Here is a 16,793-nt window from a genome sequence, read left to right as displayed (position 1 = left end):
TGTGTGTGTGTGTGTGTGTGTGTGTGTGTGTGTGTGTGTGTGTGTGTGTGTGTGTGTGTGTGTGTGTGTGTGTGTGTGTGTGTGTGTGTGTGTGTGTGTGTGTGTGTGTGTGTGTGTGTGTGTGTGTGTGTGTGTGTGTGTGTGTGTGTGTGTGTGTGTGTGTGTGTGTGTGTGTGTGTGTGTGTGTGTGTGTGTGTGTGTGCACCTAACCTCTCTGACAGTACCTCCAATCTGGAAGCGGCGTGGCCAATTCTGGCAGCTGTCAATAGTAGTAGTAGTAGCAGTAGTAGTAGTAGTAGTAGTAGTAGTAGTAGTAGTAGTAGTAGTAGTAGTAGTAGTAGTAGTGTGTGTGTGTGTGTGTGTGTGTGTGTGTGTGTGTGTGTGTGTGTGTGTGTGTGTGTGTGCGTGTGCGTGTGTGTGTGTTTTTTAGATTTTCTTCTCAGCTTAAACTTCTGCATGAGGAAGTAGAAACACTGTTGTTTACGTAATCATTCCAGGAGGGGATGGTGGTCGGGGTTTGGGATGGCAGAATTTTTAGATTTTCTTCTCAACTTAAACTTCTGCATGAGGAAGGAGAAACACTGTGTGTATGTGTGACTTGGGTACAGGGGCAGTTCTGGCAATTGCCTTCACCTTCGTCTGCACACAACTTGCTTAGTCCTCCTAAAATAAAACCTGTCCTGTGGACCAGTCTCAAAAGCACAAAAACGACTAGTACACGTAGCTGCACTTCAATCACGTGACATACTCATACAGCATCCCTCTGTGTAGTGGCATGAGTGTGCAGCTTCTGACCTTTCTGCATGGCTGTCTGTCACGGTGAAATTCCGCGACTTCATCATATTTTGGTGCAGATCTGAGGCAGGAAGTGGTGTAGTGTGTACAACTGAGCTGCAGTTGTGCAGTTGTGCAGAAAGAGACATGCTTGAATCCTGCCTGTATGCACTACATCACTAAAATGATGTAATCACAGAATTTCGCCATCATGACAGCAACCCATCCGAGTTGCACACTCTGGGTTTCATGTAGCCTTGGTAACAGTCATATAAACTCCTTAAAAAAAGAAGAAAAAAGGACCAAGGACCTACAAGTTACGCTATAATGTCCACTAACACCGCCAGTTACTCCACTCCAACAGCCTTCCAACTTGGAAGGTTCTAAGTTATAGAAATACCATAAAGGAGGGTAAGGTGAGCGCAAGCGGTGAGGCTGTTGGAGTGCGCATCCAAGGTGTGCTAGAGCTGTTAGCCAGTTAGTTGTAGAACGTCAGTACCGTCGGTCAGTGTCGTGCAATGTTATCGCATGAGCTGATTGTTTAGTAACTGGTGGTGTTAGCGGGACATTATAGCGTAACTTGTACAGTCAGACCTCGCTTATCCGGTCCTCTTTTATCCGGATCCCTCACCATCCGGAAGAAAATCGTTGGTTACCGATTTACAGCATATGCCATGCATACATACAGTATGTGTGTTCGATTATCCGGTTCCCTCGCCTATCCGGATAGTTTTGTGGAAAACGGATGTGTGCGGTTAAGCGAGGTCTGACTGTAGTTCCTTGGTCCTTTTTTCTTCTATAAATTAATCCTTGGCTCTCCATCCGAGTCCATTCCTTAGAAAAAGAACTTTATTATACCAAGCATGGAATAAATTCTTCAATTTCTTCGCACTTTGCTGAAGATGTATTATTGGGATAGTGAACGGGACTCTAAAGTTTCAAATCAATAGCTACATGGTTATACGAAATATAGGTATGTTACCAGTGGGATCGTTGGGAGCAACCGTATACATTTTTCCTGATTTCAGGCAAGTCCTGAAAGTCATCTATTGACGAGCTGCCGACAAATGCACATGTGAAGGGTCTTGCAGGTTGCAGGATGTTGGAGAATGATGTGGCTCTCCGCGCAATGGACCACTTGATACTGTTTTCATAGAATTTGCTCTGCTATTCTACATGTGTTACTATTGTCCATTTACAGAACTTGGTGGTGACCTTCGCATCACTGTCCACTGCCCTGACCACGCTACAATGGCTGAATTGGTGGATATTTTCTTGTACCAATGGTCTGATTATTTCCAAACTTGGGTTATGTTCTGGAAGTTGACCTGGCAACAGTGCAATAACTCTCCTATTGTCTTCGACAACCTTCCTAATGCTTCCTATGCATACATTATGCGAGGCTCTGAATCTCGCTACGTGTACAAGAAGGTTGTGAGGGCAAATGCACGTAAGTCACTTGAGACGATTATGCAATGAAACAGAGGGAATTATCTCTAAGTCCTGCCTTATTATTCATTATCAACCACATAACAAGCCGACCTGTTTGGGAGCTATTACGTGTTGTATTATCAGGAGATAGGCAACAATTGCCGCATACAATATGCAATATTCTGGGCCAATGCCAAAGCTAGTATTGTAAGCACACTGTGCGTTAGTATGGCCAATGCCGACGCTAACGGGGGCAACACTTGCTCAGCGAGAATTCAGACGTCTCAATACACGAGCATGCAATGAGGATGCACTTGCGAGCGAATGTAGGTGCACTTAGCTCAATGCCGGCCTGACCCACGATCTTTTCTGTTCTCCCTTTCGGGATGGCTTAGAATGGAATGATAGTGAGAGACGTTGGGGTGGGTGGTGGTGATCAGAAACTGGCAATGATTGTCAAGCAATTTGATCGTCAGTGCAGCAAAGCAAAGAGCAAGAAGCAACAGCATGGAGAGCTGGAGTAATGCGCATGCTCCGCGCAGTCCCGTGCCGAAGCGCAGGAGTTCGGAGTGCATGCATGTTATGCATGTACTTCCTTCGCATCATTAAAATTGTCGCATCGCACATTGCAATGTTTGTGACTTGGCTCGTCTTAGTCAGACTGTCGGAATCACTGTTCTCTGTGTTCGAACATTTGTTCGACCTTTTCTGCGCAATGTCTACTTGTAACTGAAGCCGTGGTGGTCTCGGAATTTGTCGGAGCTCTCTTCCGCACGAAGCAAATTCATCGCGCTCCACACTATTCCGCCCCAGAGCGCATTTCGTTTTTCTGGAGCTCGTGCCGTCCCACATCGTTCGCGTGGGCATTTATCAAGACTGCAAGCTCGGGTATAAGAATCCTGGTATCTCTCCTGAATACAAAATGCTGAAGTTGACGATGGCAAGAAGAAAGTGTTCTCAATTACCTAAAATGCACTACTTGTGGCGCCAATAGTATAATTATTATATACTCTTGGTGGCGCATGTTGCTGCCAAGGCAGCAGGTCTGAAAACACCAACAAAATCAGCGAAGCGCTTGCCAAGGAAAGAAGGTCCGGAACTGCTTACCCTATCCCGCTGGAAGGTCGTTACAGTGTACTTGAAAAATGCTAGCTTGCCTTCATCGCCTGCCACCTGGAGGCATGGATCGCTTGAAAACGAAGTTTCTAAGAATCTTGACCTGAATTTGAACGCCCGTCTTGTTCAGCATGTTGTTGAGTGCTGAAGGGTCTGCCTCAAACTCTAATGAACACGTCGACCCTAGCTGCAAGTGCAGTGAAGCGGGAGGCCACCAACTAAAGCATTGTCCATCGACAATGCGCTGCCTCAATTAATTTCTAGCTGATTTCTTTGCCATTCGAGTGGACCAAACAAATTCGAAAAATCGCTCTGGGAAGCGACAATTTTAATGACGCCGAGGAAGTGTTTGCATTATGGCAAGTATGCTGGTGCGTTGCTAACTCCACTTACCGTGCCATGCATGGAAACTTATATTTTATTTATTTCTGCACCTTATAGCATGTCAAGACCGCCAATCGAGTTGAGTAGAGGGTGAGACCAACCACGGAAGGAGAGAAAAAAGAAAATGAAAAGCATGTACACAAAAGGGGAAGGGATTAGCAACTTACAAAGCAATGGGATGCCCTGCGAACCATGGAACGGAAGTGGTGACTGTGATTCTGTTTGCTGGAAGATACTGAAGTGCTGTCTGACGAGGGTACGGAATTTGGGCTTATCTGGAGCTTGTCTAACACTTAGAGGCAGTTGTAGCCATGTGGAGTAGGAGGAAAAGAAAGGGGAATTCACCAATAGCGTAAACCTAGCTAGGGGGAGACGAACGCAGCTTCGGGTGGTACCACCTGACTTAAACCAATTAAGCGACTGTAAATGAGCAGGGTGCTGGTCAAGAAAAATGGCATGTGCGAGGGGGCACCAAGAAGCATCAAGATACTGTTGCAAAGTGGTAGTTGATGCAGCAGCATACACGTCTGGATTTGAGACTTTAAAACGATCTGTACGAAATATTATGCCGCGGAAGTGTACGGAGATCCCTTCTAATTTTTTTAATTGTAGACCAAGCAGGGAAGCCGTACGTGAAGGGGGAAGACTGCATGATTTATGATACTTAGAAGTAGGACACACTTCAGACTCTTGAACATTTTGAAAGTTTTCACTAGTATACTTTCACATCTTATCATCAGGTGATCAACAGGCAAAATCAAATGACATGCGCTTGCGCTGTTTCTACCACCTCTCTGCTGCACGTAATCCGTTGTCCATGTTCATTTGGCCGGCGATCTGCGAAATCACCCTTCGGTGAGATGTAAATTTTCGAGAAAATCGCGATTAAAGATTGATCACTGAAGCGTGACCAAGCGCAAAATCTTACAGGAGGTTGTCTTTGGACAGTCACGATGGCGGAAGGTGGAAGACGGTGATCGGTGGCTCAAACCGTTATAGGCTTCTCGGTGGATGATACTTTTGCCCTCCTGGACCATGGACGATTTCTTATTTTTTTGGGAGCGACATCGAGTGCTCAGATGAGAGTCCTGACGACGAGCCAATTGAGCTCGCTACAGCAGAAGCGCTAGAGAGCGATGCGGAGGAAAATGTTGATGAAGCGGAGCCAGCGCAGGCCGATCAGCCTCTAGCTGCAAGTGGTCCCGGTAAGCGAAAGCGAAAAGGTCAAGCTGCGACTGTGTCAACACTTGAAGACGTTGTCGCTCACGTTGAGAAAGGCTGTGGGTGTCAGGGTGCGAACTGCTTCACCAACGTCGTACCTGACGACATCCTGCGCGTTCGCAACTTGGCGGCGTGCTAGGAGCTAAGCAACGGGAGCTTGTGCTGCTTGCTGGGAAAGCTGGAAGCTCTAGCGAGACGTGGTGAAGTGTCTCATCACGTGGCGGCAGCCCAAGCTGTCGTCAGAGGTCGGATTACGTTTGAGTATCCTTTTGCTGGAACAGCAGTGTGCAAGGCTCTGTTTATTTGTGCACATGACACGACAGAGCATACAATCAAGAGTGTCCAGTTCGGAGAAACCACTCTGGATGACCACACAATTACTGTACTGAAGTCTACTGTTCATGTCGCCGCCTTATTGCCTGCTGGTCCGCCTCCAAGTATCCCGCCAGCAGGATTGCCCAACCAACGTGCAGAATACCTCTACAAGCAGATTCGACAACACTGCCATGAGGAGAATAGAGATATTACCTGCCCAGAGCTAGCAGCAGGTGCTTCACTGCCAGAAGAGCCCTAATTGGACTTGTATCGACATTGTCATGTCAACAGTAGTTATTTTTCTTCTCTCATTGCCTGTAAAATAGCATCACGAAAGCAGAAAACATCAGCAAATATTTGGGCTATTTTCCCAAATTCTGCACTGGAGTGTCCTAGACAAAGCACCTCATATATCCGCAGGGAGCGGTCAGACTGCCCTGAAACTTTGGTATTTGAGTAGCATGGATATGTGGTTGTTTTCCATGAAAAACTCATTTTTGCCAAAAAGTCACCAAAGGGTGATTTTCGTAGATTACTGGCCATTTGATTTTGCCTGTATTTCACCTGATGATAAGATGTGAAAGTATACTAGTGAAAACTTTCAAAATGTTCAAGAGTCTGATGTGTGTCCTACTTCTAAGTATTATTGCATTCTTGTCTCCAAGGAAATTGTAAAATTTAATTGGGCAATTTTGGGGCAAATGGGAGAAGTGACTTTTTATTATGCCGACAGATCGGCATACTCGGGAAGACACATGGTCAGCATGGTAGGACCAGGAGAAGGCGGGATCTATGACAATGCCAAGGTGTTTATGATGGGGCGCTACAGAGATAGGGTGACCAGGATCGTCTGGAAAGTGGAAGATGGGCACTGGATCTGTGGGAAGGCGAAAAGGAGGAGCTCGGTTTCGATCACATTTGTCTTGAGGTACCAAGTGCTCCTCCAACGGACAATGTCGTTGATGCAGGTCTGAACTTTGGGGTACAGAGTGGAGTGAGATGGGGAGGAAGCAAGGACAGTGGTATCATCCGCAATAAAGAAATATCGGGAATTGCATAGGGGAGGTCATTAACGTACGTGAGAAAGAACAGGGGACCTAAAATGGAGCCCTGGGGCACTCCGGACATAACAGACTCGGGGTCAGATAAAGTTCCATTCACTGTGATGCGCTGATTTCAGTCGAAGAGATGACTAGTTATCCAGGCGAGTAAGTACCCAGAGACACCGTGAGCACGAAGTTTGGCGATGAGGCCCTTGTGCGACATGGTGTCAAAGGCCTTGAGGCAAAACAAAACAGATGCAGGAGACCTGCCACTGGTCTTCAGTTTAGAGAGCAGAGGCCTTGAATTATGCGACGGAGGCCAGATTGTGCGGGGTGAAGAAGAGGGGAGATATGGTCATACAAACAGTTGTACACTATTCCCCCTAGCAGTTTGGAGACACAGGACAGGAGGGAGATTGGTCGGTAATTAGACGGGCTGTTCTTGTCGCCTTTATTATTGTACACTGGAGTGACAGTGGCTGACTTCCATCGTGAAGGGAATGTGCCAGAGGAGAGGGAAAGATTAAAAAAATGGAGAGTGGGCGGGCAATTGAGTACCTCAGTTTCCTGAGGATCTCATTAGTGATCCTATCAGCTCTGTGGGATTTGTTCAGAGGCAGCCTTGCTATAATATACTTGTGAACAGTCGAGGAGGTGATGATCGGGGAGTGCAATGTAGTTGCTGGTGTAGCTAGGGAGGAAATAGTGGGAATAGGAGCATCAGGGTCAACCTGTACGCCGGCACTGACGAAGTGGCGGTTCAGTAAGTTTACCAATGGTTGCCGGAGAGATGCTTGTTTGACCATTGGGGCCCACCATCTTCGAGGGATGAACCGGGCGCTGGTAGGGTTTCGTAGTTGACGAACGAGCACAGGGAGGGATGGGATACAGGGGTTTGTGGGAGATATTGTGGCACGGAGATTGAGGATGTAGTAGCTATGGCAGGATCTGGAAAGGCATTTTACATACTTGGTCCGTTTCATCGCAATTGTCGCTTATCTCCCACGCACCTTTTGCCAGGTAAAACCCAGTCCGATCTCGATATCTAACTCACATTCGTTTGGGAGGTTGTGATGGAAAGATCAAAGGAGACCAGAAAGAAAAAAACCATCACGACTAGCGCCAGTGGCATCGCGATTCGTACGATTGTGATGGGAAAGTGGGGAACTTTTCGCTGCAGTGAATGCACACATTCACTGCAGCGAAAAACCAAGCACAGCTCAAAAACCGGAACTGTAGCAGGGGAAATCGACATCCTGATCTGGAGAGCGTGACATGACAGTCACGGCCAGGCCAGCCAGCTCAGTCGCCACGTTTGAACTGCAAGTGCAACGACCTGGCATTCTTGCAAGCCTGCAAACAGGCTGATGGCGAGATGGTGGCAAAGAAGACATTGTCCGACCTGGCAGCGGCAGTACAAGAGTCGTGGTCAGCGTATCCAGCAGAGCGTATGACAGCTGTCTGGAGAGGGATGTGTGCCTGATTCAAAAACATTGTTGAAACACACAGTGGTGAATGGTGACACAAGGGTCACGCTGCCCACGTTCCTCCGAGTGCCAAAGTGACAGCCACGACTGTTCCTTTCCCATCGCTGCCATACGCCAAGCGAAGAAAGCAAGAGATAGTCAGATACTCTACGCCAGTAGCTATACACACCAGCGAATGTCAGCTCAAGTGACATCAGCTCGAGCGATACAGAGCCAGAGTCGGATAAACTAAAGCGTGAGTGCAAGAACGCGCTCCGTCGCTGTTTCTTTTGTACAATTTTTGTAACCTTGCTTCCTTTCTTCGACTTGCTTCATCCGATTCCATCGCTGAATTATTTTTCTTGTGGCGGACAGGAATCCTGTGTCATGCTTCTTCACTATACGTATTGGAAAATTTTACAGAGCGATAAAATAACTCCTGTTCTTAGTTGCGATGGATAAGCGACAATTGCGATGAAACGGACAAAGTAGTTTTTGTATTTTGTATTTATATCATTATCTCATGGCACATCATGATGACGGCCAGTAAAACTGAGACAAGGGTGAAAGCCAACCACAGCAGTAAAACAGATAAAAGAATACAAATAAAAGGCAAAGCAGGCAAAGGAGGAGACAAACCAGCAGGATATACATGAAACCTATAATTGAGCAGAGATTTTAGCAACACAATTATCCATCGACGTGCTGGTCTTGGCCTGCGTTGGTAATGTTGCCCAAAACACATAGCCAGCAAAGATCGGGGATCTAGTGAATAGGGTGGAGGCAGCGCGTGGGAGACTGAGTGAGTTCCGGGTATTCCGTGTTTCGGAGAACCAATTATAAGCCTGCATATGCAAGGGTATTTTATTTAGTAATATTTTATGTATGAGAACACAGAGGTGGTACTTATGTCGAGTGGAAAGGGGACTGATCTTGGCAATTTCGTAAAGACTAGCGGAGGGAAAGCGACGATCTTTGCTAAATAAGATTTTAAGGAGCATGCGGTTATGGGTTTCTAGCTTGTTCAATACAGTAGTAGTTATGCCAGACCAAGCAGTATCACAGTAGTCAAGTAAGGGCAATATATAGCAACGATAAAACAAGCGTTTGCAAGAAAGAGGAAGATGTCTACAGTGGGCTTGAAGAGCCCCAAGGATGGAGCTTGTGCGCTTGCAGACATACTGCACATGGGGTGACCACGACAATTTAGAGTCAATAATAACGCCAAGATGCTTATGCTCTTCAACAATACGAATAGCAACACTTGAAGAAGGAAAACAAAGTGGCAGGGAAGGGGGAGACGGGGAAATGTACATAGCTGCCGTTTTATCAACATTTGGCTGCAACTTCCAATCATGCATCCAGGTTATAACTTTCCCAATGCTATCTTGCATGGCTTCGTGCAGTCGTATAGGGCAAGCATTGGAGCAAAGCAGAGCTGTGTCGTCAGCGAAAAGGCTGACACCAGGGGCAATATCGGGGAGGTCATTAATATACAGGAGAAATAGCAGTGGCCCAAGGATTGAACCCTGGGGGACAGTTACGTTGGTGTTTGTATTTGTTGACATTTGTTGGGGATGGGTATTTCCTGTAGATGTTGGAGAGATCACTCTTGACGTTAATAGCTGCTTTCAGCGATGCAGTCATCCAGCGGCAGGGATTGCGGTGTGATGTCCGACGGAGAGGAGGAAGATGTTGAATGTGGTTGAGTTGGTTAGGGATGTTGCTTGCGATAAGGTCTAGGCAGCTGCCAAGTCCAGACGAGCGGAGGAGAACTCCTCCGTATCCCCTGTGTGGGTCACGGTTTTGTCTATTTTCTAAAACAGGTCGGTCACGACGGAAGCATTCAGAGTGTGGCACGTGGAAAGCTTGTGTGGGAGTTAGCCAGGTCTCTTTAATGCCTAGTACACTGAGTTTGTGATCCTCACAGATTTTAATGAGTTCGCCCGACTCGTTTGCTGTGGAGCGAGCATTAAGGGCACTGATTGTAAGTCGGTGAGGAGCAACATGTATAGAATGGGGAAGAAAGGTGGGGCAAGAGCGTTGAGAGGCGCAGGGGTGAAGTGGACGAGGAGGGAGAGAGGTTACTCATTGGAAGCTAGCTTCGTCACTTTGGGGCTGTCCGCAAAACGCCACGTGCGTACTGAGTGGCTGATGGCTTCGGGCCAGAAGGCTCTGTCTAGTACATGCTCTTCATGTTCCACAGCCACAGTGACTCAGGCATGCGAGGTGCCAAGGTATTTCGACTCCATGACGGAGCAATGTATTACCTCGACGTCCCTCGTTTCGCACCAGTCTCTGATGGAATGAGCAACCACTGTTGATGCTTCCAACTTGCGAACCCTGCAGACTGATAAACTTCCCTTGATAGAAAGCACGGAAAATAAGGTTTTATAATAATTATTTTATTTCGTCCTCGCTCGTTGTGTGTTGGTGTTCGGTATTCCGACACCCTCAGCAATTCAGTAGCATTCTCAGTGCCCCACGGATACAGCTGTGTTAAAGAAATCTGACTGTACGGGTATTTGTGATACTCATGATCTGTGTCATATGCGTACATGCTTGGTATTGTCCTTGCAGCTGGTGTCAGTTCAAAGTTCATTGTTCTCCAGACTATTATGGATGTTAACTTGGCGAACTCACATCTTGCCACTGAAATACTTGAATACAATGCCAGAAGAGGCAAGTTTGAAGAGGTAGCTAAAACTGAACATTCACCACCAATATTTGCTGAGACAATGCCTGTACTGGTGCCCGTCAACAAGGAGGTGTTCCATGTTGCAAAGATGCTGGCAACCTCACCTAGTCACAAGCTGTGCGTGAACTTTGACGTCTCAGAATACAAAGATGGTAAGAGACTATTATCGTGCCTGATACAAACATGAAGCTATTTTCATCTACTCACCTACTAACATGGAGCTGTTTTCATCTACTCACCTACTAACATGAAGCTGTTTTCATCTACTCACCTACTAACATGAAGCTGTTTTCATCTACTCACCTCCTAATATGGAGGTGTTTTCCATATACCGTATTTTCTGGAGTATAAGTTGCACCGGAGTATCAGGCTGCGTTTACACGACAACGCTGGGGGTGAAAACACAAGAAAATCCTTTCAGATGCATGGTTCATTTACACGGTACGAAGAGCAAAATGTAAACGTTGTACACCAAAACGGAAGGAAACCAAAAACGCTGGCCAAGGTGGAAGAATTTGAAAACGGAAATGTTCTGCCGGATAGATTTGGGTGTGTAAACAGTCGAAACGGTATGCTGGACTCGTTTTCCGTCCCGTGTGTTTCGTTTTCGGCCATTTACACGGATCCGACAATCAAAAAAATTGTTTTTATAATTTTCGACATGTGACGAGTGTTGTTTTGTGGCCTGTTCTCAACTATTGCTTGAGTGTGATTGGTGCTTCCACGACAACACTTGCACATGACGAACTTTTGCGGATCCTTTGCTCCCGTGTAGACGCGCGAAAACGATACAAACGGAGACCACCTCGGATCAGCTTTGATCGTGTAAACGCACGAAAGCGAAAAAAGAAATGCGGGACTGAAAACGGAAAACTGGCCGTGCATTGTCGTGTAAACGCAGCCTAAGCCGCACCAATTTATTTAGGTGATTTTTGGTGTTTACTGTTTAAAGTGCAGCTTTTACTCCGGAGAATATGATACTCACCTATACGAACATGAATCTGCCGGTTTCCGCACCTCAGTTACACTAGTACATGACTGGAGTAGAAATACGTATGTGTAGCTTTGGACTTTTCTGCATGGCTATCTGCCACGTTGACTTTCAAGATTGCATCATGTTGGTCAAGATTGCATCATGCTTGGTGAAGATGAGCAGCGTGAAGTGCATGGTGCATGCAGCTGAGCCATAGCGTGTAGAATGACCTGCTTGAATCCTGCCCCTCTGCTCATTATATGACTAAGGGGTCGTCGAAAAAGTTTTCTGTCGTCCATCGTTCGTTTCGTACTTGGACCCCCTCCCCTCCCTCTGAAACGAACACAGCTTGTTATGCGGGATGACGGAAACTGCATGCATGTACATGTCATCTGTACAGTGTTGGTCGACTTGCGATTTTGGCTCGCACCCCCTCACCCCCCTCCCCCCCCCCCCCAAACGAATCATGTTCGTTTTAGGAACGACAAAAAAACTTTTGCGACGACCCCTATAATGATTATAATGATGCAATCCAAGAATTTTGCTTCCAGTTTGACTTTCACATTCTTGGTTTCATGCACTCTTTAGGTAATATCCCTGTGCAATAATAAATGAAAACCATTCATGAGCCTGAAGTGTGTCCTTTTTATGAGTATTATCGCATTTTTGTCTCAGAGGAAACTGAAAACCATTGAACTGTGACTTGAGAGTATGCTTGGCAGTGATCTCCAGAAACCATTCAACTGTGACTTGAGAGTATGCTTGGCAGTGATCTCCAGAAACCATTCAACTGTGACTTGAGAGTATGCTTCGCAGTGATCTCCAGAAACCAGAAGTATTTTAAAAGCATGCCGGAAGTTGACACTCTTGCTCTGAACTTGCAATCGTCCCAGTCCCCTAGGTCTTGAGTGTGTTCCTTTCATGCTAACTCATTCCGCACCAAGCTGTCTAATGGCAATACGTTGGACTCTACATTTTGCATTTGATTTGTGTGTTTTGGTGAATCCCAGATGAATTTGTGCCCTATCAGCCTGATGGTATTCAGGAAGACATCATAATCTTTACTCCTGGTCAGTCAGAAATTACAATCGATCTGGTGATGCCCGACATAGCGGACCATCTGCAAGGCCGATTTGACACTTGGCAATTGGTTTATCGTGAAGTAAGGCAATTATTATATTATTATATTGTGTTCTGTTCCATTCTTATTCTGTTTGTTTACCCCTTACATTGTCTGTCTCTCCGTCCTCTAACAATGTGATAAATAGAACAAATGATGCCACGATAGAGTGCTCGATGCCCACGGGAGCAGAGCTGTAGATAGAGTGCTCGATGTCCACGGGAGCAGAGCTGTATCACACGAGTCATCGAGTACCTCATGTGGTACTTTATATGACTGAAGAAAGAGCAATGTGGTGGGGATAGTCCCTAATTGGATGGGAATCGACAACCTGACCCATATTTGCAATAGAGAGAATGTGATAATGTTATGCATTCAAAAGAACATGTAACATATTTCACACTCTTTCCTTGGCTCTCACAGCAAATGTGCATTTTCTTATGTTCAATCTCCGGACAGCTAGTTGTTTCGATCTTGTTAGATCTCGTCCGCGGAGCTCAGAGTTCCTGTTGAAACCGATCGCAATGAAGTGTTAGGCCGCGCTCACACCGAGCCCGATTCAGCCGTTCAGCCAAAAAGCGCTTTTTCGGCTGAGGTTTCCACGGAAAAGGCTGAAAATCGGGGCACCAGCCACTTTCAGCTTTCAGCCCTTTTGGAAGCGCTGAAAAGCTGAAAGTGGTTGAGTAATTTTGGCTGAAGTGCAAGAGTGCAAGAGGAGTTGAAGAGCTGACGTTTGTTGTAGTCAGGTAGTTTCTTCTTCTCTTGTATTGTAGTTGTGTGAAGTGTTTGAAGGTTTTCGTTGTCAGCCATGGATAGTTGGAGCGTGGGACTGGAGCGCCGATTGCTCGAGCTGTGGTACGAAGCAAAAACGCGATATCAGACGACAATGAAAAAGGATACGAGCAAATGAGCCTGGATCTTCGCAGAACTGAAAAAGTTTGCTGCGAATGAAGCCGGGGCCGGGGGCACTGTGCCGGCTTGGCTGGAGGCCCTGGACGACAAGAAGATCAAAAATAAAATTGAGTATATGGTGGCCCAGTGCTGGATAACGTCATCGTTCCAGGCACCGGGACTGCGAAGGGCGCACCAAAAACGCCGTTTTCTCCTGCCAAACATTGTCAAGGGCAAGATTGCCAGCAGATCCTCCTCAGTATCGGCTTCATCAACAAAGTCGAAATGTGTCGCTTCCTCCGGCGACAAAGCCTGGTATTTGTCACCATCGGCAAAGTGAGGTGATTCTCAGGGGAAATTATTCGGATCATCACCATTGTACATAATAGAATACAGATAGCGATGCGGCTCTTCGTTTCCGAATCCATTCTCAATCCACTGTGACAAATCGCTCTTCTCTCTCTCTACTCCTCTCTCTTTCTATCTCTTTTCCAGATCCCTACTTCTACTTCCATCCACGACGAGGCCTACGTGGGGATTCAAAATTAGGACGTAGTGTATACGCAAATCACGTATACTGGGCACAGGGGTCAACCTCCAAATAAAGAAAACCCGGGAAAACCCGCGTCAGCCAGTTTTGGTGTGACCGCCAGCTGGCTAGTCGCAATCCACTTTCAGCGCAAGCCAAAACGGCTGAACTTGGTGAGACCGCGGCCTAGCTTGGTGAGACCGCGGCCTAGCTTGGTGAGACCGCGGCCTAGCTTGGTGAGACCGCGGCCTTAGACAAGACAAAGGATTTTTTAAACCGGCTCAAAGGATTATCGGACGGAGTGCTCTGTGCTCTGTGCTCTGTGCTCTAACTGCCATAAACACAGTGAGTTTTGAATGAGGGCAGATAACTTTGACGCTGGGGTGGGGGGGGGGGGGGGTGTGGTATTGTTGTGACAGTCAGGTTTACTTTCCACTTCGACTGGTTTTCTTGCTTGTCCTGTCACCATTTAGTCATGGGTTCTAACACATGAACGCCACAAGAAAGAAAGTTCGTAAAACCATTGTAATGATGTTTGAATCATGTTTCTGTTTGTATGCAATAAACGAGAAAACTATTTGAACGGTGCCCTACTTGTTTTGGATTATGATGATGATGGGCTGGTGAAGTGGAGAGTTTCATTCTGCTGTTTGTCTGTTTTAATACCTGCAGGCTTTACCAATGGCACAGGAGGGGACATTAAATCTGACTATAAACACGACTGACTTGATCAGAGTGGAGAGTATATCACCCGGTGTATACACCTATACACTCAAACTGATAAACAGTGTAACTGGCCATGAAGCCCTGGCTGGTCAATGTGGAGTCTATGGTAAGTGTCTGCTGCTAGTTCTCTGCTGCTAGTTCTCTGCTGCTAGTTCTCTGTGGAAAAATAATGCTCTCAGCAGCCCCTCCCCCCCCCCCCCCCCACCCTTCCCACACGTCTTTCTGTAATTCATTTATCCACAGCAGTGGTAGCATGGTAGTGAAATAACATTGTTGAGACAATTTCCCCTGGTGATAATCTCAATAAAATCAATAAGGAATTTCTTTTCTAAGCACTCGCAGACTCCATTGCAGTCACTCACACATTACAGGGTACCTCACTTCAAACTCTCCAACTATGGCCCGAAAATTTGGTGCATTCCATTGGTATCTAATATTATTATTATTTTTTGGAAGTGAAGTGAACTTATGCAGCGAAGAGACCGTAGTTGGAGAGTTTGAAGTGAGGTACCCTGTAAGGAATTTCTTCATCCATATTAAATAAAAGGGTTTTTTCAACTGGCAATCGCTCTATTCAGTTGCTAATCACTCCTGGCGCGTGCGCTGGATGAAAAATTCTCTTATTAGTGATGTTGAAATATTATTGACGTTTCGGGCCAGTCACCCATCGTCAGAACAATTTACAAGGGGCGAACCTGGCCTTTTATAACGAAAGCAAGCGAGAGCGTATGTATGCCCATGTACAAAACAAACACAATTAGTCAAGCGCTCGGGGTTCCCGGTTAATGTGGTGTCTGAACATACTCCCAACCTCAAAGATGCCCTCGTGAAGTCAGCGCTGAATCCAACGAAGTGCAGCGTCACACAAGAACGAGTGAGGCGCTGAGAACAGCGGAGGCGAGGAAGACCGCTCAACCCCTGCATCTCATGCTCCTCTGGTTTGCCGAGCTGCATGTGCGATTCTCCCGGCACTATCTACATAATGAAGTGTGCACTTTGTCGGAAGTGGTATGTCGGTGAGACCTTCAGGGATGCAAGAGACTGTTTCGAGGAACACCACTATGAAGCACGTCACAGGATGCTCGACAAACCATGGGGTAAACACATGGGTACTGATCACCAGCAGCACGGAACCATCAAGAGCACAGATGTGATTTTCTTTGAGGCCCGAGTACTGGCTGTGGAGACACGGACGGCCAGAATACAAATCAGGGAGTCCATCGAGATTCGAGAGCGTCGTCCGAGATCAATAGAGTGTTTTAGCTAATTGTAAACGAGTACGAGTCCGTGGTCGACTCAAGTGACTAACGCCTGGGTTTGAGTCTCGTTTTCCGCCGCAATCTGGCCCTTCTGGACTTGTTCTGTACGAATCAGAGGCAGTTTATTCATTCTGGCATACAAGTCCTAGCTGGCTAGAGATCCATTGTTTTGATTTTATTTAACAATCTACGAACGGCGTGGAGATTTTATTCAAAAAGAGTTTGATTTGAGAAGAGGGAAGCTTCAACTTGAAGTTCAAACCATTACTCTTTTCTTTCTTTTGCTGGTGGATGATTTCGAGGCTCTTGTCCACCTTCTGACTTACGGCGAGATCATTGATGAGGAGGAAATACCGGTAGTCTTGCTTTTCCTTCGCACTAGATGAGGAAAGCTCGTGGTGCGCATGATTTGGAGACACTTCCTCGGCTTGGTTAAGACAAGCTCAGCCGCGACGCCAAACTATTTTGATTTCCTCTGTGAGTAAGTGTCGCTCGTAACACGCTCTGGACAAGATCCGAACTACTGCCAGCATGCATTTTAGCGCACAGACCGTTGCCGTGCAAGTGCTAGAGCTAGCGCTTATCGACTATGAACGAGTTGCTAAAACTAAACGCAATGGGTAACGTGTCACTCGTTTTTGCTCTCGTTCACGAGTCGCTAAACCTCCCTAATATCTCCTTCGGATGGCCATTGAAGGCTCTAGCACCCTCACAGTGAAACTGCTAAATCTAGCTGTGTCTGTACAGGGTTGTACACACAATGATTGCGGTGTACACCTTCGTATACATATTTCCTGTGCTTTAGCTGCTGAGTTCTTGCATACCCACTCTTTCGGCGCACTTTTCC

At 46.5% G+C, this 16,793-nt stretch overlaps 1 protein-coding gene across 1 annotated transcript in view; it reads left to right on the top strand.

Moving 5' to 3' along the window:
* Positions 1-16,793, top strand: part of LOC135808153 (uncharacterized) — a 91,026-nt gene that overhangs the window by 41,192 nt on the left and 33,041 nt on the right. The window contains exons 12-15 of the mRNA XM_065321299.1: positions 1,976-2,224; positions 10,331-10,600; positions 12,432-12,583; positions 14,634-14,793. Coding sequence (XP_065177371.1) covers positions 1,976-2,224; positions 10,331-10,600; positions 12,432-12,583; positions 14,634-14,793 — 831 coding nt within the window. The remainder of the gene's footprint in view (positions 1-1,975; positions 2,225-10,330; positions 10,601-12,431; positions 12,584-14,633; positions 14,794-16,793) is intronic.

The sequence above is a fragment of the Sycon ciliatum genome, chromosome 2, assembly GCF_964019385.1.
Source record: "Sycon ciliatum chromosome 2, ocSycCili1.1, whole genome shotgun sequence".
In the NCBI taxonomy this organism is placed as follows: Eukaryota; Metazoa; Porifera; class Calcarea; order Leucosolenida; family Sycettidae; genus Sycon; species Sycon ciliatum.
Note: the sequence above shows the minus strand (reverse complement) of the source record. Positions and strands in the feature narration are given on the sequence as shown.